This window comes from Vicugna pacos, chromosome 10 (assembly GCF_048564905.1).
Source record: "Vicugna pacos chromosome 10, VicPac4, whole genome shotgun sequence".
Classification (NCBI taxonomy): domain Eukaryota; kingdom Metazoa; phylum Chordata; class Mammalia; order Artiodactyla; family Camelidae; genus Vicugna; species Vicugna pacos.
The window spans coordinates 42,831,724-42,859,217 of NC_132996.1; the positions used below are offsets into that span (position 1 = coordinate 42,831,724).

Here is a 27,494-nt window from a genome sequence, read left to right on the forward strand (position 1 = left end):
AGAGGGAACCTGCTGAGACAATCCAAAGATACCCAGCAGGATATCATTGGACATATTTTCTTTCTGGATAAAAACTATAATACTACCGTGATTATGATAGAGCTTCACTACATGCCTTTATAAATACAGGAGAATTAACATAATTTAACATTTTATTTTAAGTAAAGTTGTCCATGGTGGATGTGATTCAGTACCTGAAAGGCCAGCTAAATTGTCAGTACAGAAGGGTGCTAAGGTCGTTAAATGAAATACAGAGAAATGGAGAAAATTATACCTAAAAGAACCTGTCTCAGAGTAAGTGCCATTTGTGTTTGGGAGGAATAATTTGGCAAGTACTTAGTGTTTAAAGGAGGAGTGGGAATTGGAAGAGCACACTAGAGGCATGCCTTAATAACAACCAACAGCCTTAACAGGTTTTGAAGGGGTGTCCTCAGGGATGGTACTCCAAATATTTAAGGACATATGTGGCATAGGCACACACCAACCAGAAGGTGCCTTTGAATAAATGGACCAGAAGCAATTAGTATGAATACAGCTTAGGATTTATAATTGATCTATGTATATATTTAGATATGACTGTTCCAGGGCTCAGACATTTAATTCATTCTCCTGGGATCTTGTTCAGTCTCTTGGCTTTAAATAGCATTGATATGTGGTAACACTCAAATTTAAGTTTCTAGAATAGACATCTCTCCTGACCTTCAGACTTAAATATTCAAGTGCTTTCCCCATCATATGCATTTGGATATCTAGTGACATCTCAACATTGACATGTTTAAAATGTAATTTCTTTCTTTCCGACAAAAACTGCTCCACTGAAGGCTTTCGTATCTCAGGTCTGTGTACTCAGTTTATCCCTCTAGTTGTTCAAGCCAAAACCTTCTTAAAAATTATCATCTTATTGTTTATACTTTACATACAATAAAATGCACCCATTTTAAGTGCACAGTTTGACGAATTTTAAAAATCACGGCAGTCAAGTTACAGATTTCCATTACTTCAAAAAGCTTTCTTTTGCTATTTCATCTCTGCCCTAGGCAACTGCTGATTTTTTTTAAAAAGTAGTATGTGAATGGAATCATATTGTGTATACTATTTTGTGTCTGACTTTGGACATTTTTTGTACAGCACAATATTGCTGAAGCATCCAAAACTTCAATTGATACTGGTGAATTGAATCTTGTTGAAAACATCTGTAGTTTTTTGATTTCTTTTGTTTCATTTTGTTGCTAAATAGTAGTCCATCGTATGGATGTACCAAAATTTGTTTATCCATTCACCTGTTGATAGATATTTGAATTGTCTTCAGTTTTAGGACCATTATAAATAAAGCTGTTGGTAGCATGCAGGTAAGAAATGTTTGTGAAGACATAAATGTTTATTTCTTTTCATTACTTTCTCAGGGGTAAAATTTCTGGGTCATATGGAAAGTGTGTAACTTCATATGAAACTGCTGAACTGTATTTAAAAGTGGTCGTACATTTTTTATTTCTGCCAGTAATGTATGTAGAGTTCTAGTTAGTCTATATTCTCACCAGCACGTAGTATCGTCAGCTTCTTAATTTTAGCAACTGGATGATGGTGGTATCTCACGGCTTCAGTTCTCATTTCTCCGACGAATGATGACATTGCACAACTTTTCTTAGGCTTATTAGCCATTTATATGTCTTCTTCTGTTAGCTATATGTTCAAATCTTATGTGTATTTTTAAAAATTGGATTATCCTCTTACTGATTTGTTAAAATTGTTTAGGTATTCTGAATGCAAGACCTTTGTCAGTCGTATTTATTGCAAAGATTTTCTCCCAATCTGTGACTTTCCTTTTCATTTACTGAAGAGTATTTTTTGAAAAACGAATTTTAAAATTTTCAAGGTTCGTTTTCTTATCGTTTTTCTTTTATGATCCATGCTTTCTGTGTTCTGGCTAAGGAATATTAATCTGCACCAAAGTAGAAGAAATTTTCTCAGATTTTCTTTAGCTTTATAGTTTTAAATTTTACTGTTGGTCTACGATTCATTTTGAGTTAACTTTTGTAGATGATTTGTAATAAGGATCAAAGTTTATTTACTTTTTGTTGATACACATATTTAGTACCACCTGTTGAAATAACTATCCTTTCCTCGTAAATTACCTTAGGACCTTTGTGGAAATTGACCATGTATGTGTGAGTTTACTTCTAAACTCTCTATTCTGCCCCATCATGTGTCTGTTCTTATGCCAATATTACACTGTCTTGATTACTTTCACTTTATAGTAAGTATTAAAATCAGGTAGAGTAAGTATTTCTAATTTGTTCTTCTTTATCAATATTGTTTGGTTACCCTGGATCCTTTACATTTCCATCTCCATTTTAGAATCAGCTTGCCAGTTTCTTTAAAAAAATCTTATTGGTATTTTGATTGGTATTGCATAGAATTATAGATCAATTTGAGGAGAATTTACATTGTAACAATATTAATCTTTCAATACGTGAACATAAAATATATCTCTATTTTGATATTTTTAGTCTATCTCAGCAATATTTTCATTTTTCACATACAAGTCTTGCACATGTATGTTAAATCTGTCCATAAATATTTCAATGATACTTTCATAACTGTTTTTTCAAATTCCAATTGGACATTGCCATATATATATAACTTTATATAGATATAATTATTATCTTGGGTTTAAAAGATATATAGACTTAAAACAGATGGCAGAATAATTCAAAATGTAGGACTTAAAGTGTTCAAATTATATATAATGAGAGAAAGTTGCTGTTGACAACTTCTTTGTAGCACCAGTAATACAGGTTTTCAACTCTGTTCCTAGAGAAGGGACTGTAAAGTGTCTTATTACAAACAAATCACGTTAAATTTAATGAATTGAAAATATATAGACAAATTATGTTTATGGCAAGTTTATAGTATATGAAAATTTATTATAATAGTATAGTAATATTGTGAAAAAGGTAAGAAAATGTGTATATTAAATATAATCATTTACTGTATTAAAAAATTCATTGCTTAGACAAACCAGAAATAAATACACCAAAGAGTTACTGATGTAAAAAGGAAATAGGAATGATTTTAAAAATACCTTTTAATTAGTTTTAGTGTTATCCATTTTTGATAAAAAGTGAACTTATTTACTGCATGATAGAAATATAGTTATTAATTCTAAAATTTTAGTCTATAGAATGTTAATTTTATCTTTTTGTAATCAAGTCCTTTAGTGATTTTCATTTGATATATTTAAAATTACATTTAAAAATATTAACTATTGAGTCAGTACTTTTTCAGGACCAACTGCTGATATTGAACCCATTGCTTTTTGAATCATGAGGATGTCATATATTGGAAAAGCTGCATAGTAACTTGACGTTAGGTGTATTTATCACAGAAGGCTTTTTACCACTAGTCTAGGGAACTTTTTATACCCTGCACTGCCATCACTCTTAAAGTGGTGGTACTCAGTTAACCTGTGACCTCAGAGCCAACTCATCCTTTAGGTGTGGTAGGCACAGTGCTTGCCCATGTTACATTTTGGAACCTGTGGAAATGTTTTAATTTCTTTTAAAATAAAAATAATAAACAAAAAAGCAAATATAGTAGCATATGTTAATTTGTTTATTTATCTTCAATTAAGTTTTTTTTTTAATAGAGGAAGGGGCCCACGAAAGTCATATAACGTCCTGTAGTGTATAACTCTTTCATTTCCCTTAACAATTCTGTCATGACCTCAGGTAAAACATTTGAGAAAAATAGTAACTTGTGAATCTCATGAAGGATCCTAAGAAAATCCAAGTGCTGAGGTGGAATATTTCAGCACAACAGAAGAAGATAGTTTAAAATGTTCGTTATTCAGTGACCAACATCCATCTTGTATCCGTTGCTGTAAATAACGGCAGTTCTAACTCATCTGTACATGTTAGGGCTCATCAGTTTACAGGGCGGGTGTTTTCACTGCTTAGTCACCAATTGCTTAAGTCTCTTGAGCCTATTCCAGGAAAGCAACAATTTAAGCCAAATTCTGCATGATGAGAACTGAAACTCTATTGATAATTTTGTTAGATTCTTTATTATTTCATTATACTATAAAATACACACAATACTTGCCTTTTTGTATCATAGGTTGTTTTTCTTTCAAATATTATCCCAGATGTTTTTAGTTAATTGCTTTGGTATTTTAAAAATAATGGTCATGGTCACAAGATGGAAGACAACTCAGCATTTAAATTATCAAATGACCTTGTCTTTTCTTTTTTTTTTTTAGTATTTTGATAATGAAATACTTTAATGGTAATAAAAGATTGTTTATCTTTTTTGGATCTGATTAAAGCTTTGGAAACTCCTCCTAAAAAATGTAATTACACACACACACACACACACACACACATACCTGGTGATGGTAATTTCAGTTTTTTTTTTCAGTAATGAAATATTTTACACTATTGGATGAACTTTCCATACTATACATAGTCCCAGTATACCTGTGGTGATTTTCCTTTTTTCGACTGATGTACACAGACATACTTAACAGAATACCTATCATACATATTTTACTTTACATTTCCATTATTCTCATGTTTCCTTCATTTTTTTTTTTTCTCTCTGCTTGCTTCCTTAATCCAGTCACAAATGTGTATTATTCAAAGTTACTGTAGAAGGATTTAGGGAAATTTACTTTGAAGTCTCCTTTTTTTTTTCTTTCATTTATTCTTTATTGTTTTCTTCCAACGTTAAGTATCACACACATACATACTTTCACATGAGTGATCACACTGAGAGTTTGTTTGTATGCACGTCAGTTTTTTGGAAATCATTTCTTTATTCCTGGGCAGGATTTGCTAACTCTCTCTTGATTGCTTCACAGTCTTTAAAGAGATACAATTTGTTCCTGAAGCGACGTATTTTGGTAACCAGTGCTGGATGCTGCTGCTTACGCTTTGGATGGCTGCCTGCTAGCCTGAGTCGTTTGTCTTGCAGTTAATACTGTTGATTTTGGGGACTTTGTCACTGCTTCCTATTCCCCAGGCAACTGAGATTCTAGAATGGTGATTTTTTGGATCTAATTAAAGCTTTAGAACCTCTACCTAAAAAATATAATTACACACACACACACGCTCACACACACACGTGCAATTTACAATTTACATTCAGTTTCAGAGGTTCATGAACCTCAGAATAACTGCCTCATTCAAAGCCACCCAGATGTTTACCTCATTATAAGTAGGCATTTCCAAGAATAAATCAAACATAAATACAAACACATACTGCAAAAATGATCTTAATGTCATGTCTTGAGCAAAATAAAAGAATGATGTATTTTAATAGTATTCAGTTATGTGTATCAAATTATCAGGTTTTTCTGCCCCAGTTAGCTTCCACTAGTTTTTGTTAACAGTCCTAAGACATGTACCTCATGATGATTTATAAGGCTACTAGTGATTTCTCCAAATTTTAAAAAATTTACAGATTATAGTTAGGATACAACATAATGGTAGAAGTTCGGGTTTTCTTGGGCAGCCTTTTGCTTTCAGGAGAAGGGAGTTATATACAACCATTTAGATTGAACACCTAGGAAATAACTGGATTCACTATTTTAGTTACTTTTTAAATTCCCTAATAGTCAAATACTGTGATTTTGTTGATTTCTATGTGCAAGTTTCTGTCACCAGAACTTCTCTTTGTGGACCTAGATTTAGCTCTTTCAAGCGATAACACTTATAAATATATGTTGTTAAAAAAACTGTACTATGCAAAATAAGACTGTCAGAGATTTAGAGCAAAAGGATTATTAGAGTTTTTTTCCCTCTAATTCTTTGTTTTTATAATATTTAGTCTAATTAATATTTTTTTTCCTCACCTGGTTGGCTCCACAAATTTTGGTGAATTTCATAAGATACGCTAATATTATGATGATTTACAAGAACCCAAATAATTTTTTTGTTTTGTTTACTTTTTTGGTGATTTATAATCAAGGTACAACATGATAACAGTTTGAATTTTCTCAGGTTTTCTTTTACTTTCTTTTAGGAAAAGAAAGATGATTATGTTTACTTTGACTGGAGTGCAGAGAACTCAGACATAATGCTTGAATTACTCTATTTAGATATTTAATTTCTGTATGTTTTCTTGTTTCATTGTTCATTTTTCCACTCATTTGCTCCTGTGTATTGGGAGCTAGTTTTTTTTTTTTTGAGACCCATTGGGTATACGCTCATATAGATAAAATACAGTTATTCTGTTCATAGACCACAGGTCAAACATGAAATTTTTTTCCTATTCTTACTTGAGTGATCCACATTCAATTCTTTTTGTGGGAGGTCTGCCTGGCCTGACTTGGGTGAAAAACAACAGACAGTACTATAAAAGAAAGTCATAAACTAATACAAATTCCAGTTACGAAAATGAAAAACATCCAGTTCCCCATTCACATGTTAGCTAAAGCAGTTGGAAAGTTGTCTACATTATAACTTTGCATCACAGAATTAGAGAGGTCACTGACATCCACTGCATCATCTATGTGCATCATTCTTGGTGTTATATGTGGGCTATTCCAAATATTAACTGTTATATATTACATATAAACTATGTAAAATCAAGTCAGACAAACATGAAATTTCTTCTTTCTGAAACTCTAGTGTTTTTGCAGTTTTGAAAGGGAGAGATTTGGCTCCCTTAGGAAATTGATGTTGAAAGGAGATTTACTTGTAGTGAAGCCAGTTGGCAAGCTGACCTGCTTTCTAATTTTTAACTGCACCTTGATTTTTATTTTAACCTTTCAAAAGTTGAATTCGGAAGTAATTTACAACATAGTATAGGCATTAATATATGTCTGTGTTCTTACAGTAGGACTCATTGATTGGTCTGTAAAAATTTATGCCCAAAGTATTGTGTGACCGTGAATTATTTGTTGGACTAATTGGTATGTTGTTTAATGAAAATAACAAGTCTGCCTCTGAATATGCATTTTGGGATCAAGGAGTATATGTGTATATATGTGTGTGTGTGTTTGTGTATATATATATATATATATATATATATATATATATATGTATATATATATTCATTTTGTATTTTGGTATAATTGCAGTATTTTTGTTGTGTGTGCATGTAGTCAATATACTTAGCTTCATCTTCAGTCATTATTGTTGAAATTAATTCCTTTATGGAATTTCACTTTCTAAAATAAGTATAATCTTCTTAAAATATAACTCCTTTATGGAATTTTCCTTTCTAAAATAAGCATAATCTTCTGTTGATGAAAATTGGTTGTCTTCATTTGTCATTTTAAGAAAGAAAAAAATTAAATGGTGACCAAATTTTAGCTAACCCATTTCATGTTTTTGCCATTTGAAAACAAAACTGTAATTTAAAATTGTGTCATTCATGTCTCCTGCAGTTTAAAAAAGATGAGCAAAGCAAAGATTCTATCTTCTTCCGAGATGGGATTAGGAAGATTGATTTTGTGCTTTCCTATGTTGACGACATGAAGAAAGAAGCAGAACTGAAGGCGGTAAGTACTTACGGGACAGAAATGAGAACAGTGAAAAGAGACACATTCTGTACCTTGACAGGGATATTTCCACTAAATTGTTTTGTAAAAGTTAGAAGCCCCAGAGTGTTACTGAGAGCTGAAACTGTGTGAGACAACTACAAAATATGCAGCCCAAGAATGAATGTGTAACGTCAGTTTTACTTTTTAGACATTTTGTACAGACTTCTTTTTCTTTTCCCAAGTGACTGGTATATTTTTTAATATAGCTCTCCTTAGATATTAAATGTGACCTCCACAATTTGAGGTCTGTGTCTGAATATAATATTTAAGAGTTCTGCTTCTTAAACCCACTCCTATCAGGCCATGACCTCAGCCACTCTTTTCATCTTCATATAAATAAATCCAGTGATCAAGCCGCAGCCCTCTTCTTGCTTGACCTGTTAGCAGCACTTGCCGCCATTTAATCATTCCCTTCTCTGTGGTGTGTGCTCTTCACTGGGCTTCCAGGTCTCACATTCTCTTAGTTGTCCTCTTATTTCACAAGCTTTTCCTGCTCAATCTTTTCTTTTCCCTGACCCCTTGTTATTATAGTGCCTCAGGTCCATTTTTTCACGCTTAAATCATAGTTAAAGCCCAAAGATTTTTTCAACCAATAATCATTGTTTTAAAGGATGTAAATAATGATTTTGCATTTATTTGAATTAAGTTTAATGAAGTGAAGCTGTTCTTCACTATTAAAAAGTCATGATGATGTTTTGGCTTAAAATGAATTAAACATATCATTTATTTAAAAGGTACTGAATCTTTGTAATACTAAGTCTTCTCAGCTAGGAGTATGATATGTCTCTCTGTTTATCGAAGTATTTTTTAATGTTATTTAGTAGAGTGTTCTGTGTTTTTTCCACGTAGAGGTCCTGCACATGCCCTGGAGACCATTCCTAGTAGAGGTGAAAAGCTGTCCGTGGCGCTCAGATGGGGTTAATACTTAGAGTGCTTTTGTGTACAACCAAGGGACCATCTGGAGGCACAGTCATTGTGTAACAAGGCTGTTTACCTGGGCAAATACAAGTGTTGTGCATAATTCTACTCATCTGTTTTTCCATAGGAAAGAAGAAAAGAATTTGAACAAAATCTCAGAAAAACAGGTCTTGAGTTGGAAACTGAAGATAAAAGGGTAAACGTAGTTGTTCATCTATACCAGAGCCTTGGTGTTTTAAATGTTGTTTCCTCCTGCTCTGGCCTTTGACTGGGTAGACTTTGTGTTTGGGAGCAAAACAATAGCTTTTCTGGCTACAGACACGTGCACTGGGGATGGGAGGGCCTGTGATCTTCCAGGTGAGTAAGCAGGTCAGCACTCTGAATTTGAGATGATGAGTGGAAGGCTTTAAAAATGAGCATACATAATTCTGTTCAGGATCCAGAGAAAGTAAAGACATGGTTTTTGTTTCATATATGTCTCATTTTGAAGGCTGCCTGTAATCTGGCACCCTAACTGGTTAACGTGGCTATCTTGCAACATAACCTTCTGTTTAAGCCCAGACACTTTTTCTACTCATGAATATGCCAAGTTCTTTTTTTTTTCCCCCAAGCCTCCTACCATCTACTGGTTTTCTAGAATTTCCTTCAAAATTGCTTTTAAAGACCTATATCAGATCCTACCCTGTCCATGAATTTCTAATACTCTCTAGTTCTAAATTAATACTCTCTACTTCTTATTTTTCCTTGTTTTTTTTGTTACTGAACTAATAAACTTGTATTATACCATATATTCTATCTGTAAATTATTGTTCTGTGTAATGAACACTTACTGCCTAAAGTTTCTCCTCTAAATGTAAGCTATACAAGCAGCTGGGTTAGAGGAAAGAGTACATCTTATACTTTGTGTCTATTTCTCATATACCCTAGGCACAGTTCTGAGCTTAGAGCTAGCAAGTAAAAACTTAAGACATTGTCCAGAACCACATATGTTTCCATAGGTTTCAGACTAGTGTACGTTGACCCTGAAATATATTTTAAAAAATATTTTCTCTGTCTCTGTCTGTCTCTCTCACACACGAATATACACACACATAACATATACATACACGTGTATGTAAGTATAGTATGTATAGCTATTTTGAGCATTTAACGCTTCTAAAAATTTTGCTGAAATTTTTCAATAAATTGAAAATGCTGTGACAGTCTTAAGTTTGAGATTTTATAAAATTTCCTTTCCTTAATAAACTCAGTAAGCTTTGTTATTTTGCCTCCTTTTCATACAGAACTCTGAAGATGGAAAAACTTATTTTGTCAAGATCCATGCCCCTTGGGAGGTATTAACTACTTATGCTGAAGTGCTGGGAATCAAAATGCCTATAAAGGAGAGTGACATTCCTCGAGCTGACAAGATCCCTTTTAGCTATATGCTTGGGCCTCTGAAGCTCCCCAGGAATGTGAAGCATCCTCATCCTGAATATTTCACTGCACAATTCACCAGACATCGGCAGGAGCTCTTCCTCATTGAAGACGAGTCAAGCTTCTTTCCATCCTCAGCAAGAAACAGAATTGTAGGTAGAGAAGACCTTTGGGCGCATCCCTTCAAGTAGGGGATGTGTGCCTGTGTGTGCTTTTGTGCAGGTGCATGTGTGATACTCTGCAAGGTGTCTGTGTAAATTTTGATGTGTTTGGTGGTATTGGGCAGGTTTTAAAGTCTACTTGGACAACTTAAACCTGTTAGCCTCCCTGCTTCTCAAACTGTTGTTTAAAAATGAATGGTTGAGGTGTCGCTTCAGGAGCACATATACTAAAATTGAAATGATCCAGAGAAGACTAGTATGGCCCCTGTACGAGGATGACATGCAAGTGTATGAAGTGTGCCATATTTTGTTTAAATGAATGGTTAACAGCGTGGACACAGCAAAGAAAAGAGGCCGCATGCAATATTGGAGAAAGCACTTAACTGAGAGTCAGGGGACTTCAATTTTATAAGGTCTTTGTAAAATGGTTTTATAATCTTAGAGTTTGGTTTTATAAATTCAGTGCATAGAAGGAGGAATACTGATCATTCCAAATGGAAATGGAATATTTTTATTGCCTTATATATGGTGTCGACTAAAAACCTAAAACTTGAGAATTATGTTTTATTCAAGGAAATTACTGAGGGCTGTAGCCCAGAAACAGCCTCTCAGAAAGCTCTGAGGAACTGTTCTTATGAGGAAAGGGAGGAGCCAGGATATATGGGAGTTTTTACTGGGAAAAACACATGTAGTGGAACACCAAAATATTACTGCTAATCACAAAAACCAGATATCCCAAGATAATGATTTTAGTGCTTGTCTGTGTACGGGAAGATGCAAGAGTCTGGGCTCATTGAAATAATTCCGTTGCTGTGCATCTTAACTGTCTAGGGCCTGTTTTTATCCTGTCCTGTTTTTGTCCATCCTGGATTCCCCATCAGAGGGTGGCTGCAGTGGCTGATGGCTTGGTGGCAGGGAACATTCCTTGTTTATTGAGATGGCAGTAAACTAGGATAGATGGCATTTGAGAAACAGCAGAACTTTTTCCTTTCACTTAAAACCATTTTCAGCCTTTTTAATAATAATATTTCCTCTTCATTTGTAGTTGTAGGGTCTTTAATTTTCCCATTAAAAACACCTCCCCTAATTACAGTTTCTGTGCTATGTTTCTTCCTGTTAAAATAGGAATAATATCCACCTCATAGGTTATGTTGAGAATTAAATGAGTGAAGGTGTAAATGACTGCATAGTTCCTGGAACATACTAAGTTTTCACCAAGTGTTAGATATTGTTATTATTGATTGGACTTCAGAAGAACAAGATTCGGGTTCTTTGCTGCTCTTCCCCTTCCTGCTGGTACCTGTTAGTGCAATCACCAGGTTTCTAACAATCGCAAGGCAACTTCTCCTTGAGATGACTTACTCAGTTTTCCTGAGGAATGAGAGACTTCATTCTCGTTAGGTTCAACACTCTTAAAAGTGTGCAAGAAGGATTTTGAAATAATCTTTTTTCTAGTCTCTGAATCTATTTTTTTAATTCACTGACAGAAATATTAAGTTAAAATGTAATGCCTAGGATTCACATATGAAAACGCAAATCCACGAACTAAAAATTTTCTCCCTTTTCCTGCCTGGTCTAAGAAGCAGCAGCAACAACAGTGTGTGCGATTTTCAGCACATATGTGAATTCTTCCGCAAAGTAGATGCCACATAGAAAATGTCTGCATCTAAGGGCGCGCATGTTTAAAATGTCACTTGTTACACTATCACACGTTACAAAAAGATGTATTAATTTACAGTCCTGTTAAAAACAGTTGAGACTGCTGTTTTTCATACATCTTTCTCAGCACTAAAATTGCCAGTCTTTCTTTTTCTTTCTTTTTAGATTGCAGTGTAACATAAATCAAGGTAGCTCACAAGTCATAAGTGAATATAGCTCCTTGAATTCAGTCACAAAATGAACACAGCCATATGACCACCACCCAGATCAAAAGAGAGCACCTTCCTAGCCCTCCAGAAGCCCTGGTGCCTCCTCCTGATCATTACTGCTGTCTTTCTCAGTGGAGGTCAGCTCTCACTTTTAACAGCAGAGACGAATGTAGCCTGTTTTAAAACTTTGTAAAAAAGGAGTCATAAAGTGTGTATTCTTTTGAGTCTGGATTCTTTGGCTGAACATTAATTTGGTTGATTCAGTTAGCTGTGGTTGATTAATTGTATGAGATTTTGTTTATTCATTTTTATTACTTTCTATGGAAATTTATCTGTGTATGTGTTATTATGGTTTTAATTTGCATTTCTCTGGTAGAGATGAGATTGATCCCCTTGTATGTGTTTGTTGGGCATTTAGATGTGCACTTAGGTGAAGTCCCTGCTAAGGTCTCTTGCTTTTGTTTTTCAGTTAGGCCTTCCCTTGTTGATTTGTAGCAACTGTTTATATATTTTTTATTTGAGCCCTTTAGTCATTATATACTTTACTGATCTTTTCTTACTTTGTGCTTCCTTTTTGTTCCTTTTTATAGTTTTTTTTTTTGATAAACAGATGCTTTTCATTTTAATGTACAGTTTCAAACCAGATTTGAAATGGGAGGGTCCACTTATAAGCAGGTTTTGTTCAATAGTAAACATTACAGTACCACATGGTCCACAGTTGGTTGGATACTTAGATGTGGAATCACAGATGTGGAGGGACTGCATATACAGAGGTTCAACTCTGAATTGTGCTTGGATTTTTGGCTGCCCAGAAGGTCGATGCCCCTACCCCTACGTCATTCGAGGGTCAACTGCAGTCTGCTTCCTTAAGCCTTTACTTTATGAATAAAGCTCTTAATCTTTAACTACTCCAAGATCATGGAGTTAATTTCCTGTATGTCTTCCAGAAGTTTTATTATTTTACTTATCACACTGAGAACTACTCTCCACTTGGAATTAATTTTTGTGCATGATGCAAGATGGAGGCCTTTCTTCCCCCAAATGTATAGTCATTTGACTTACACCAATTATTGAAAATATTCAACTTTTCATATTGTTTTTACAGTTCCACCTTTGTCATAACTCAAGTATCTGGATATTTATAGATCTACTTCTGGGCTTGATTCTGCTGCTTTGATCTGTGTCTAATTTTGCACCAATACTGACACTGTTGAGCTTTGCCTGAGTTATGTAGTCCTGAGAAATGGAGGCAATTTAAAGAAATCTCCCACTCTTCTCGTTCTGTGAAACTGCTTACTTTAAAAAACCACCCTTCCCCATATAACTTAAAGAATATTCACAGATAACCCTCCTGTTCGACTTAACAACACTATTTGCCACGTAGTTTATCCTAAATTCAACTGCTAATTGAAGTGTCTATCTGTATTAATTGTCTTTATCCAAAATAGTAATAGTAAAACTTCTCATAACCCTATGCAGGTGGTTACAACTTGGAGCCAGGTGCTTGGACTGCACTCCCACAGAGATAAGGTGACAGGGATGCAATCTTTCTTGATGTTTACAATGAAAAGAGATGGTTTCTGGAAAACTAAATAACACTCTTAAGTTGTAAAACTGGCAAGAGGTCTTACTTAGCTTTGAAAAAGACTTACATACATCTCAAAGGGATAGAGGAATAATTTATAATTACAAGTTAGCTAAAAGAAATACTCTAAGATTTAATAGATTCTGATATCAGGAAAAGGCCCTGTACAAAACCTCAGAGTAATTAATTGAAAGGTATTCAAGACAGTTTGGCCAAGTATTAATTCTACTCCATATTCCCTTAACTGAACTGTTAGTTGCACAAGACTCCAACTTGAAACCCTGATTATAGCATGGATTCTGGCACAAGGGACTCCCAGAGGAGCTTGGAACAGGAAAAGCACAATAAGTTATGACCCGTTCCCCCGTCCCCAAGGAAATAAGGAATACCCAGAAGCTGAGATACCTGCCACTCCACGCGACCCCACCCTCTACTTCTTCCCCCCAAAACAAGGGGAAGGTTCCTTCTGTAATCAGAGCCTGTATCGTCACTGAGACAAAGTAGACATTGTAAAATGGTGATTGAAAAAAAATATGGATAGCATAAATTTCTGAAATGTGTGTCTCTTTATGCTTACCTTACAGGTTTATTATATTCTCTCACGGTGTCCTTTTGGCATTGAAGATGGAAAGAAAAGGTTTGGAATTGAAAGACTACTAAATTCCAATACCTATTCATCTGCCTTTCCACTCCATGATGTAAGTATATGCTTGGTTTTCAAATACTGAGCCCATTTTCCCTTTCCCATGTTCAGAGGTTGCCTTGTCAGGAGGAGGATCTTCCATTTGCTTCCTCTTTTATGACAGATTGCTTAATCTCACGCATTCTGGGAAAGTCCCCACAGACTCCTTAGGTCCCAGCTGAGAACTATGCTGACACATATAGTTAATACCTCTTCACTTTGGGGTTTAAATGGAAATTCATTTAAAAATTATTACATTTGCACATGAATTTTCTTTAGAACCCATATTGAAAATAGCAGTTATATTAAAAGAACATTTTAGATCATAATATTTGGAAATTTTACCCAAATCCGTCAGATCTTTCTTTATAAACTTCAGAAGTTCCAAAGGACTTAAATTGAATGCATTCATGTGTTTGTTCATTAAATGTATAATTGGTTTTAATTATAGGTAAAGCATTCTGTTAGGCATTATTGGAACACAGCCATGAATCCAAGCTCACAGGCTAGGAATTTCTGGGAAATAAAGCATACATACAGCTGCAGAACAAGCTTTGGACTTTGGTCCAAACAAAAGATTCAGACAGATTCTGGAGAATGTTTCTTTGGGACAAAAATACTGAGTTCAAGAAAGAAGTGGCGTTTTATATGATGCACCCATTAAACCAAACCTGCAAACTTGACATGACAAAAAGACCGCCTAGTTTCTGGAAGTTTCTGAGGGAAACTTTTCCTTTCGGACGTTCAGTGTTTAAATTTCATCTCCTGTTGTCAGTAGGTATTATTTGGCTAAATGCATATAAATTACTCTGAGATCATCTCCTGGAACTTTGGTTTCCTTTGTTCCTGTTTTACTCTTCCATACTTTTATAAAAGACTTTCTGGTGGTGCTCTCTTTTCAAGAAACACATTCCTTTGGAATATAGAAGAACCAAGTATTTCCATTTAAACAAGTGGCATCTAAATCATTGCCCATGTTACTGAAAATGATGTTGCTGTCACAGTTTCCAAAAGCCCAAAGCCAATCTCTCTGTTTTCCAGCTTCCCTCTGTCAGTATTTATTCAACAGTGTGATAATTGACTCTAGGTCAGTTCATCGTTGGTTAGTTATTATCTTTCATATGTTTCCTATAAGGATACAGCAGAATTTTCCAAAATGAGTGGCAGTTTTCAATGGGAGTTCAGGTGAATTTAACTTGTGTTAGAAAAACTTCCCCCACCTCCCCCAACACAGACGCATACATTTTTCCCTGGAGCAAAAGAACTTCCAGGGAATTATAGATTCATGGCTTTTGATCACGTAGAGAGATCTATAGCAAGTTAATAAACACTTTGCAACACATTCTTTACTAATCTTTCTCCACAAAAGGGCACATTCTTTTATTTTTTTGTTGTTGAAGATTTTGAGGATTTTTGGGTTTGTCTGTTGTTGCATTGAGTCTTTTCTTACTATTACCAGGTCATGAAGGCAAACTATCCTCAGTCACCAGCAATTTTAACCCATACATCAAGCTTTTCATTGAAGTCTTTTATGCTCACAGGAAAATCAGTGTTACTTAGCTGTTGCTAGAGAGAGCTATCATTTACTGTTAATTTTACTTTTTTTTTTCTTTCTTCTCTCCTGAATGCAGATTTAGGTAGTGGATTCTCCCTTGTGTGCTTTAAAGAATCTTTTTTTTTTTTTTAATACCCAAATAGGCTGCTTTTTCTTTCTTTCTTTCTCATTTCTTAAAATTCAGTGGGACTAATTACAGAAGACAAAAGCTGGAATCTGGATGATATAAAATCTTATACCTTATAGAGATTTTCATATGTGCTTAATTTTATTTATTTATTCATTTTTATCAAAGTATGGTCTATTTACAATGTTGTATTTATTAATTTCTGGTATACAGTATAGTGATTCATTTATACATATGTATTTTTTTCATATTCTTTTTCATTATAGATCATTACAAAGTATTGAATATAGTTCCCTGTGTTATACAGTAGGACCTTGTTGTTTATCTATTTTATATGTAATAGTATCTACAAATCCCAAACTCCTAATTTATCCCTCCCTACTCTCTTCCTCTTTGGTAACCGTAAGTGTTTTTCTGTGTCTTTGAGTCTGTCTCTGTTTTGTGTCATTTTTTTTTAGATTCCATATATAAGTGATATCATATGATACTTTTCTTTCTCTTTCTGGATTACTTCACTTATTATGCCAATTTCCAGGTCCATCCATGTTGCTGCAAATGGCATTATTTTATTATTTTTTATGGCTGAGTAGTATTCCATTTTAATTTTTTTATATATATATATATATATATACACACATATATATCTCACAACTTCTTTATCCTTCATCTGTCAACAGACATTTAGGTTGCTTCTGTGTCTAGGCTATTTTAAATAGTGCTGCTATGAACATTGGGGTGCATGTATCTTTTCAAATTAGAGTTTCCTCCAGCTATATGCCCAGGAGTGGGATTGCTGTATCATAGGGTAAGTCTATTTTCACTTTTTTAAGGAATCTCTATACTGTTTTCCATAATGGCTGTACCAAACTACATTCCTACCAACAGTATAGGAGGGTTCCCTTTTCTCCACCCCGCCTCCAGAATTTATTGTTAATCGACTTTTTAATGATGGCCATTCTGACTGGTGTGATACCTCATTGTAGTTTTGATTTGCATTTCTCTGATAATTAACAATATTGAGCATTTTTTCATGTGCTGATTGGCCATTTGTATGTCTTCATTGGAGAAATGTTTGTTTGAGTCTCCTACCATTTTTTGATTGTTTTTTTGTTTTTGAGTTATATGAGCTGTTTGTATATTCTGGAAGTTAAGCCCTTGTCAGTCACATTATTTACAAATATTTTCTCCAATTCTGTAGGTGTCTTTTCATTTTATTTATGGTTTCCTTTGCTGTGCAAAAGCTTATACATTTAATTAGGTTCCATTTGTTTAGTTTTTATTTTATTTCTATTGCCTTGGTAGACTGCCCTAGGAGTACATTGCTACAATTTATATCGGAATGTTTTGCTTATGTTCTTGGTGCTTAATTTTAAATTGGATATTTATTTATTGTTGTCTTCAGCAATTTACTTGTCTAAGCCAACAGTTAAAAAGAAAATACTGAGCAGCTATGTGTAGACAGTACTCTGCTAGGCCCCGAAGGGATATTAATAAAGCTATTCAGAACCTAACAATTAGGAAAGAACTTATGTGTGAAACAATCCTGAATCTCTAAAGTGCTAATATTATTGTATGTATTTTAAGTTCTTTGGGAAACTGGTATCAGGGAGGGCCAGTCAGGACAAGACAGGTTCCCTAGAGGAGATTCCAGTCATAGCAGTGTGACTTTGAAGATCATTTACTCAACTTTGCATGGAGTTTAGTTTTTTCCGTCTATAGAATAAAAGCGTCAGCCTATTTCCAATGTCCCAGCCAGTAATGTGGTTGTGTGAATTCCTGAGCTGTGACTTTTGAAATCTGAGTAGACATGAAAGGGGTGAAGTGAGAAAAGCCAAAGTCTCTGGCTTTAACTTGTGTTCTTAGGTAGCTGGATGTGAGGATTTAATAAATAAATCACTGTTATTTGTATTTGTTGTAGAGTGTCGTAGATAATTTACATGAATGAAATACGAAAATCCACATCAAGAAGTGAAAGACAGCCTCTACCTTATTCACTAGCCCTCTTATACAAGCAGCATTCCTTCAGTCACCTTTGTCTTTTGCTTTGCCATTCAGTACTTCTTGCACTTCTTCTGCAGGGTCAATATTGGAAGCCATCAGAACCTTCTAATCCTGCAAATGAAAGGTACATACTTCACCAGAACTGGGCTCGGCTTTCCTATTTTTACAAGGAGCAACCTTTTCATTTGATTAAGTAAGTTTCTTACACAGGATCAAACCAATTAAAACTTGATTATGTGATTTTTATTCACAATGGCATCATATTCTATTCTTTTTACCGTTATTTTCACCCATGATAGTTCCCATCTTTCCAGTTTTGTATCTATGCTATCATTTAGTCATTTGTTTGTGGGCAAATTCTGTTGCTAGAATGCTCTTAACCACTGTGCAGAGATAGCTGAATGGTTTAGAGATTGGGTTCAAATCCAGGTTAGAAGCCTCTAAACATGGTCAAGTTACCTTTATGAAGCTCACCTGTAAAATGAAAATGACAGTAGTACTTTCCTTGTGGGGTTATTTGATAATTAAATGATATATGCATATTTTTATCATGGGGCTAGCACTTAGTGTTTAACACACATTAGTTATTCTATGTTTTTCTTTGAGTCCAGGAATTTAGAAGATAATAGAAAGGTCATGGATGGATGTTTGTGTGTATATGTTGATCTCAGAAAGCTGTGAAGACAATTGTTCTATGATCTCAGTTCTTTAGACAATTTCATTAGCTGTGCAAGAACATTATGGTTTCACATTCTTGCTTTGAACCATGACAATACTACAGGATGTTAGGAGATTCCTGCAATGGTTTCAATAAAGAAACAATCAGATTACAGAGCCGTAGTTGCTATGGGCAGTATTTTCACTCAGTGCTTTATGCTTTTACTACTGTGCTTGCACAGCATCACAGTATCCTTTTTGGAGACTAATTTGGCTGCATACATCCAAATCAACTGAAATGTTATCTCAATAGTTTTCTTTAAGACATCTAAGGGGAAATTTTTGAGAAAAAATAAAAAGCACTTAGCATATAAACCGGTGCTTTTTATAAATCATTATATGAACTCTTCATTGGATAGATGCTTTAATTGTCCTGAATAATGGTCATTTAATTTGTTAAGTTATAAAAGTAGCCTAAAAAAATTCTAAGCAATAAAGAGATGTGCAAAGTTTTAAGTGAAATTCCACCACTATTGAACTCCACAGAGGTAACTATTCTTGATTTGGTAATGGCCATTGAGTCATTTTTATGTGCATGCATAATAAAATACATACACAGCTTTTTTTCTGGAGCAATGGCATTTTTACTTACTTTTTTGCTGAGATTTCCCTTTTTCACTAAATAATGTATTGTTGGTACACTTCCCTGTGAGTACACACAGATCTATCTTGTGCTTTTTAATAGAACACAGAGTGCCATACTGTAAATTTTGCATAATTCACTTGTCCATTTTTCTATTGAAAAAGATTGGGCTGTTCCAAAGTTTTCATTATTGCAGTCAGTGCTGTTAAGAACATTCGCAGATATTGTGCCCTTGGAGAATATTTCACAGTATATTTTCAAAGAAGTAAAGTTGTCAGAATGAAAGTTTACATGTTTTACATTGTTCAAAATATGTTAAGAGTATTTTAACTGTCTACATGTGTTTCTGCTATAAATATTCACAAAAGATGTATATTTGTAATTCTTGATATACATCTTTGGATAGGACCTTCTTAACACTTGCTGATTTTCTTTTATAGCAAAGTGGAAGCTCAGATATTTCATCAGATAACAGTGTCTAGCTTAAATTTAGTAAGTTTTTAAAAATTTGCATCATATAATTATAGCTTTCCATTTATAGCAAATTACACTGCTCTTCCATTTCAGTAGTGAGAGTTTAAAAACTTAAATTTTAACAATTTTTAATGTAAACAATTGATAACTAGGTGTAAAGTTGGGTAACAAAAAAGGCAAATGGAAAATTCTATGTTATCACAGAGGGAGCAATTGCAGAAAACAACTATTATCCCTAAGGTTTCTTTTCAGTGATTATGTTAGGTAATATCCTTATTCTTATATACAGACATTGGAGTATTTAAGAGTAAAGGATCATGGCATACATATTCAACCAACTTCCTTGCAGATGGTTCAGAAAAAGATACCAGTGTGTCTGTGTGTATGTATACATATAAAGAGAAATACAGGTAGAGAGAGAATTGCAAATGGAACAATAATTTTACAATAAAATAAAGTGTATGTGGATATTATTTGAATTATTATTGCAACTTTACTGTATATTTGAAATTACTTTCAAAGAAAAAGATTTAATAAAAGGAGAGTCCAGAAATAGATCCACACATACATGGTCAATTGATTTTCAACAGATGTACCTGGTCATTAATTGGGAAAAGGATGGTCCTTTCAACAAATGGTGCTAGAACAAATGGATATCCACATGAAAAACATGAATCTTGATCCTTTTCTGTTCTAAAATTTAAATTAACTTGAAATGGATGAGAGAACTAATTATAAGGGCTACAGGTACAAAACTTCTAGCAGAGTGTTAGCAGGAGAAAAATGCATGTGATCTGGAATTAGGCATGGACTTTTCAGATGAGATGCAAAAAGCACAATTTAAAAAATGTATAAATTTGACTTCATCAAAATTAAAAATGTATACTTTTTCAAAAGGCACTGTTACAAAAAATAAAAAACAGGTTGGAGAAACTACTTGCAACACACGTATCAGTGAAGGACTCTTACCTAGAAAACTTAAAGAACTCTTACAACTCAATAACAAGACAAAATTAAAAATGGACGTAAGAATATAAAGGATGGGTGGCCAATACTTAATCAAAGATGCCCAACATTTTTATTCCATAGGGTAATAAAAATTAAAAGTTCATTGAAATACCACTACACACCCACTAGAATAGCTACAGTCTAAATAACTGGCAACAATAGATGCTGTCAGGGATGTGGAGCAACTTGAAATCTCAAACATTGCTGGTGGGAATGCAAAATGGTATAGCAACTTTACGAAAAACAGTTTTGACAGTTTCTTATAAAGGTAAATATGCACTTTCTATATGACCCAGCAATTCCACTTCTAAGCCTTTACTTAGGAAAAATGAAGCTTCTGTCCACTGAAATGCCATTATTTGAATGTTCGTAGCAGCTTAACTCGTAATAAAAAGCTGGGAACAATTAAATGTCTATCAACTAGTGAGTGACTTAAACAAATTATTATGCATTCATACAATGGATTTTTTCCTATAAATAAATTACTAATGCATACAACATCAAGGGATGAATCTTAAAAGCATTATGCTAAAGAGAAGAGGCAGGCCACGAAAAGCTATATACTCTTATGTTTCCATTTATAAAACATTATTTTGGAAAAAGCAAAACTTATAAGGACCAAAATCAAAGTAGTGGTTGCCAGATCTGGATGTTGAGGAAGGGGTTAATAACAGAGGGATACAAGGAAATTTTTTGAGATGATGGAAATTCTCAGTCTGTTGATCCTGGAGGTGGTTACGAGTGTGTGTATTTAAATTTATCGAACTGTACACTTAAGTCAGGTGTACTTTATTTGTATGTGAATTATACCCTAGTCAATTTGACTGAAAAAAAAAAATTCCTCTAAGAGAATTTACCTTCTGGGATGCGGGATGGGATGGGGTTCAGTGACTAACGAAACTCAGAGCGGGAAAGGGGAACTCCTCCTCAGAAAGATGAGCATCATTGGCTTGGAAGAGCTGAGATCCTTACGCAGTGGCCTGGAGACAGTGTTAAAGGCTGTGCCCCAAAGATATTCCTAGCATAGACAGACACATCTGAGGACCCTCGAAGGTACCGGAAGGAAATGAAGCAAGAGATGGGGCGAAGGGCTGCAGTATTTGCAGGTAGGACATGGCTGAGTAGTGAAATACTGGATTAACACAGTGTGGTCTCACTTGTACCATGTGCCAGTTACTAAACTATTGTTCCTCAGCGAAAGTCCATGTGCAGATTGTTTGATTTCGATTTGTTAACAGCTAGAAGTTACACTGCAGACTGTTCCACACTTTATTAAAGTCTCCTTAAAATTTAAAAGCTTTTCAAATCACCCTATTTCAAAAATAAAACTTAACTTCCACTCAGTTGGCTTCCTATTTATATTGTTGTCGTTTGTAATCCTGACACCAATTCTGTGGCTGAGCATCATCCTGCATTTTATGATGTGGAAACTAAAGTTTAGAAAGCATAGTAACTTCAGCAAAATTACATGGCTAGAAAGCAGGGGAGCCAAAATTAGACTACAGACTTGTCTGAATGCAAAATCAAGACTCTGGATTATATCATTCTTGAGATTCTGATTCTGTTTTTACTGATTCTGTTTTTACCCTCTTTCACAGGGATTATTATGGAGAAAAAATTGGCATCTATTTTGTCTTTCTTGGATTTTACACAGAAATGCTGTTTTTTGCAGCTGTAGTTGGCTTAGCTTGTTTTATTTATGGCTTATTATCGATGCATGATAGCTCAAGCAGGTAAGTGCAACTGAGTTGCCCAAATAGAGAAATATGGTAACTGAATCTGCTGTTATTATTTTTCTGGAATTTGTGTCAGAATGTTTCCTGTGGCAGCAGACAATTGATATTTCTGAGCAAGACCCAAACATAGCAGCTGCCCCTTACTTGGTGCTTTATGGAAAATCTGTTTTTAAAAATAGGCTTTAAAGATTCTGCTCCTTGAAGCATGACTTGACCTGTAAAAAAGCTGCTTCATTGCCCCTTCTGCCGTGTAAAGTTGTTCTGATAAGAACATCTTTGGATTTTCATCACACACATCACTTTAAAAATAACTTTGTTCTTCCCTCTGCAGCACTGAGATCTGTGACCCTAATATTGGAGGTCAGATTATCATGTGCCCCCTCTGTGATCATGTGTGTGACTTTTGGAGACTAAATTCTACGTGTTTGGCTTCGAAGGTATGTATGTATCATGGTATGTTGAAATGACTTTCAATTTCCCACTATTTGTATTGCACTTGAAACTCAGCACTCTTTGTGATGTTGTTGTTTTACAGGTCTCTCATTTATTTGACAATGAGTCAACGGTGTTCTTTGCAATATTCATGGGAATTTGGGGTGAGTAAATAGTCAGATAAAAACAGCTTTCTCCATGTTATGTGTCATAGGGCCATCTGTATAACACATACAGATGGCATACCTTATACATCAAAGGTCACTTTACATCTTTGTGTTTTTTCTAGCATCAGTATATGGATGGAGTCTACATCAGTGGTCTTTAGTCCTTGGTTCTTGGTCCAGAAAGGTCTCCGTTAATCATCTGCTCATTTCTCTGAAAAACGCTATAATTTTTGAAACTTCATATGTATTCAGCTCACACTGTCTCTTTGCCTTATGGGAAAAACAGGCTCAATAAGTGCTTAATTCAGGAGGAAATAAACAGATATTTGGGGGCTGGAGGTTACTGAGTCATGGATACAAACTGGAACAAGACTCAAAAACTGTTGAGCGCTAATAAATTAATGTTTGAGTTTAAATTCCCTGTGTCAAATTCTAGTTCCAGCTTCCAGTTCAGTTCCATTTGGTAAAAATCTTCCACATAAAGTGGAATTCCCCCTAACTTTGGAAAAGTCCCAGTAATTCGTGTCCTCTGTATCACATGGGAAGTAGAGGTATCATGAAGTTGTTCTTGCCATCAGTGAGGAAAAGATTTTCTGTAAGAGTAACCCAGCAAGAGGAGGCCTGAAGACTTCTAAAGCATGTCTCAAAATTTGAGGGGCTCTGGGAAAAGATAGCCTTTTTTTCATTCCAATTAACAGAAAGTCTTAAACAAACACAAATATGTGACCTTAAAAACTGGGCAAGAGAACAAGAGTCGCTTGACCCAGGCAAAAGGACAGCAGAATTTGTCAGGGTGTGTGCATGAAGCAGAGGGATTTACTGGTCAGAGGAGAATGGCCCCCGATTCAAAGAGAGAGCAGGGGACAACAATTCTCCAGCAACCTCCCCTGGTTAAGTTAGTGTATGGACATCTCCATCATGTGGCTGCCAAATCCTGCCTCTGTCATTTCCTGGAATCAGAAGTGGGTGATAGGTTCACAAATTACAACAAACGTAATAGTTTTCAGTTGTTTCCATTGAGAGATTGTACACCGGCACCATCCTTACGTTGGATAGCGTATAGAGGAGCAGCCACACTGGAACACCCGCAGCACTGCTTCTTGAAGAGGTGCTGCCATCAGTTCTTTTTTTTTTTTTTTCTTTTTCTTCTCTTTTTTTATTGAAGTACAGACAATTACAATGTGTCAGTTTATGGTGTACAACACAATATCCCATTCATGCATATATATACATATATTCGTTTTCGTATTTTTCCATTAAAGTTTATTACAAGATATTGAATGTAGTTCCCTGTGCTATACAAAATAAACTTTTTTAAAAATCTATTGTTATATGTAGTGGCTAACATTTGTAAATCTCAAACTCCTAAATGTATCCCTTCCCACCCCCTTTCCCTGGAAACAGACACACAGACTTAGTAAACAATCTTAGAGTTGGTTCTCATAGAAAAGTTTATTGTAGCAGTGAATTACTGGTTTAGCTTTAGTTTTTGAAGATCTTAGTGAAATTCTATGGAAACAGAACTGCAAAGGTATTTGTTTTAGTACAACTATTAATAAACAAGTAAGCTGAATCAAAGGCAGAGTAGATATGGAGAAAAAATACTGTAGACTAAGGGAATGTCCAAAGGGTTGAGACCTGAACATAATGCATACTTTGGTTTGTACTGAGGATAGGAAATGCTTCTTCTTTTTAACTTTTTGGTTTATTTATAATGAAAATACATACCCATCATAGGAAATTCAAGCAGTGTGTAGAAGTGTGAAGAAGAGTGTTAAAATGACCAAAAATAGAATCATCATTTTGACCATGATTTTTCAGAATCTTTTTTTCTATATATGTAGGCATGTGTGCCCAAATTTTTTTTTACGTAAATGATGTGATACTATATACATAGTTTATCCCAATGAGTGATGGGACTTCTTCCATAGCAATGAATATATGGATGGGTGTATGGGTGTGTATATGCCTATTTATGACTGAATAGGATTGCCTTTTATGAATTTATCACACTTTTATCGAACCAGTTCTCAGTTGTTGGACATTTAGGTCACTTCCAATCCTGCCAGTTTTATTGAGATGTATTTGATATAAAACATTTTATTAGTTTAGGATGTACAACATAATGATTTGATGTATGTATATATTTCAAAACGATTACTATAATAAATTTGGTTAACATCCATTATGTCACATAGTTACAATTTTTTCCTTGTCCTAAGATCACTTAAGAGCCATTGCAATTTTCAGATGTACAACACAGTATTTTTAACAGCATGTAAACCATGCTGTACATTATATCCACCAAATTTATTAATCTTGTAATTAGAAATTTGTACCTTTTTAACCATTTTCACCCATTTCCCCCCCACACACAATCCTGCCTCTGGCAACCACTGATCTATATAGTTTCTACAACTTTGATTTTTTCTTTTTTTTAGATTCCACATATAAATGAGATCATACAATATTTGTCTTACTCTGTATGACTTATCTCATTCTGCACAATACCCTCAAGGTCTATTCTTGCTGTCACAAAAAGCAGGATTTTCATCATTTTTTGGCTGAATAATATTCTGTTGTATACATGTGCCTCATTTTCTTTTTTTGGTGAAATTTTATCATGTAACTATAAATTATAATTAATTTTACCTTCATGTTTTTAATTGCTATAGATTTCCTTTTTTAAAATTGAATTATAGTTGATGTACAATATTATATGTTACAGGTATACAATATAGTGATTCACATTTTTTAAAGGTTATAGACTCCATTTATAGTTATTATAGACTATTGGCTATATTCCCTGTGTTGTACAATATATCCTAGTAGCTTATTCTATACATAGTGGTTTGTGCTTCTTAATCCCCCTACCCTTATACTGCCCCTCCGCCTTCTCTCTCCCCACCGGTAACCACTTGTTTGTTCTCTATATCTGTGAGTCTGTTTCTTTTTGTTACATTCACTAGTATGTTGTGTTTTTTAGAGTCCACATACAAGTAATATAATACTTTGTCTGAGTTATTTCATTTAGCATAATACCCTCCAAGTCCATCTATGTTGCTGCAAATGGTAAAATTTCATTGTTTTTTATGACTGAATAGTATTCTACTGTGTATATACACTACATCTTCTTTACCCATTTATCTGTTGAGGGACACTTAGGGTGCTTCCATATCTTGGCAATTGTAAATAACACTGCTATGAACATTGGGCACATGGATCTTTCTGAGTTAGTATTTTTGGTTTTTTTCAGATATATACTCAGGGTGGAATTGATGGATCATATGGTAGTTCTACTTTTAGTCTTTTGAGAATCCTCCATGCTGTTTTCCATAGTGGCTGCACCAATTTACATCCTCACCAACAGTATATGAGAGTTCCCTTTCCTCCACATCCTCACCAACAGTTGTTATTTGTGGTCCTTTTGATGATAGTCATTCTGACATGTGTGAGATGATACCTCATTGTGGTCTTAATTTCTATTTCTCTGATGAGTAGTGATGTTGAACATCTTTTAATGTGCCTCCTGTATGCCACATTTTCTTTATCCGTACACCCACTGAAGAGCACTTAGGTTGTTTACATGGTTTGGCTATTATAAATAACGCCACAGTGAACATGGGAGTGAAGATACCACTTCAAGATAGTGATTTTGTTTCCTTTGTATGTATACCTAAAAATGGAATTGCTGGGTCATATTGTAGTTCTACTTTTAATTTTTGAAGAGTCTTCATACTGTTCTCCATAGTGGCTATACCAATTTACATTCCCAACAATAGTACACAGCGGTTCCCTTTTTTCAGTTTTGCTCTTTGTAAACCAATATCCAGTTTTCCCAAAACCATCTATAGAAGAAACTATTCTTTCCCCACAGATTATTCTTGAATCCTTTGTCAAATATTAGTTGACTGTAATACGTAGGGTTATTTCTGGGCTTTTGAGTGTGTTCCCTAGGTCTATATGTTTATTTTTATGCCAGTACCATACTATTTTGATTACTATAATTTTGTAGTACAGTTTGAAATCAGGAGTATGATGCTTACTGCTTTGTTCTTTCTCAAGATTGTTTTGGCTATTTGGAGTCTTTCATGGCCCCATACAAATTTTAGGATTGTTTCCTTTATTTCTGTAAAAATTACCATTGGAATTTTGATAGGGATTGCAGTGAATCTGGAGATTGCTGGGGTAGCATGGATGTTTTTATAATATTAATTCCTCCAGTTCATGAGCATGGACCACCTTTCTACTTACTTGTGTCTTCTTCAACTTCTTTCTCAATGTCTTGTAGTATACAGTATATAGTTTACATATCTTTTACCACCTTGATTAAATTTACTTCTAGATATTTTATTCTTTTTGATGCTATTGTAAATGGGATTTTTTATTAATTTCTCTTTTTGATAGTAAGTGGTTAGCATATAGAAACACAACTGATTTTTGTATTTTTTTTATCCTGGAACTTTACTGAATTTGTTTGTTAGTTCTTACAGTTTTTTGGTGGAATCATTAGGATTT

At 34.5% G+C, this 27,494-nt stretch overlaps 1 protein-coding gene and 1 non-coding gene across 2 annotated transcripts in view; both read left to right on the forward strand.

Moving 5' to 3' along the window:
• Window positions 1–27,494, forward strand: part of ANO5 (anoctamin 5) — a 68,717-nt gene that overhangs the window by 18,121 nt on the left and 23,102 nt on the right. Inside the window, exons 4-11 of the mRNA XM_031681083.2 lie at window positions 7,391–7,504; window positions 8,592–8,660; window positions 9,748–10,032; window positions 14,079–14,192; window positions 17,937–18,052; window positions 22,240–22,374; window positions 22,709–22,814; window positions 22,913–22,973. Of these exons, the coding sequence (XP_031536943.2) occupies window positions 7,391–7,504; window positions 8,592–8,660; window positions 9,748–10,032; window positions 14,079–14,192; window positions 17,937–18,052; window positions 22,240–22,374; window positions 22,709–22,814; window positions 22,913–22,973 (1,000 nt within the window). The remainder of the gene's footprint in view (window positions 1–7,390; window positions 7,505–8,591; window positions 8,661–9,747; window positions 10,033–14,078; window positions 14,193–17,936; window positions 18,053–22,239; window positions 22,375–22,708; window positions 22,815–22,912; window positions 22,974–27,494) is intronic.
• On the forward strand, window positions 10,246–10,351 carry LOC116282117 (U6 spliceosomal RNA). The gene has a single exon (XR_004191593.2). It is a non-coding gene; the product is annotated as a U6 spliceosomal RNA (small nuclear RNA).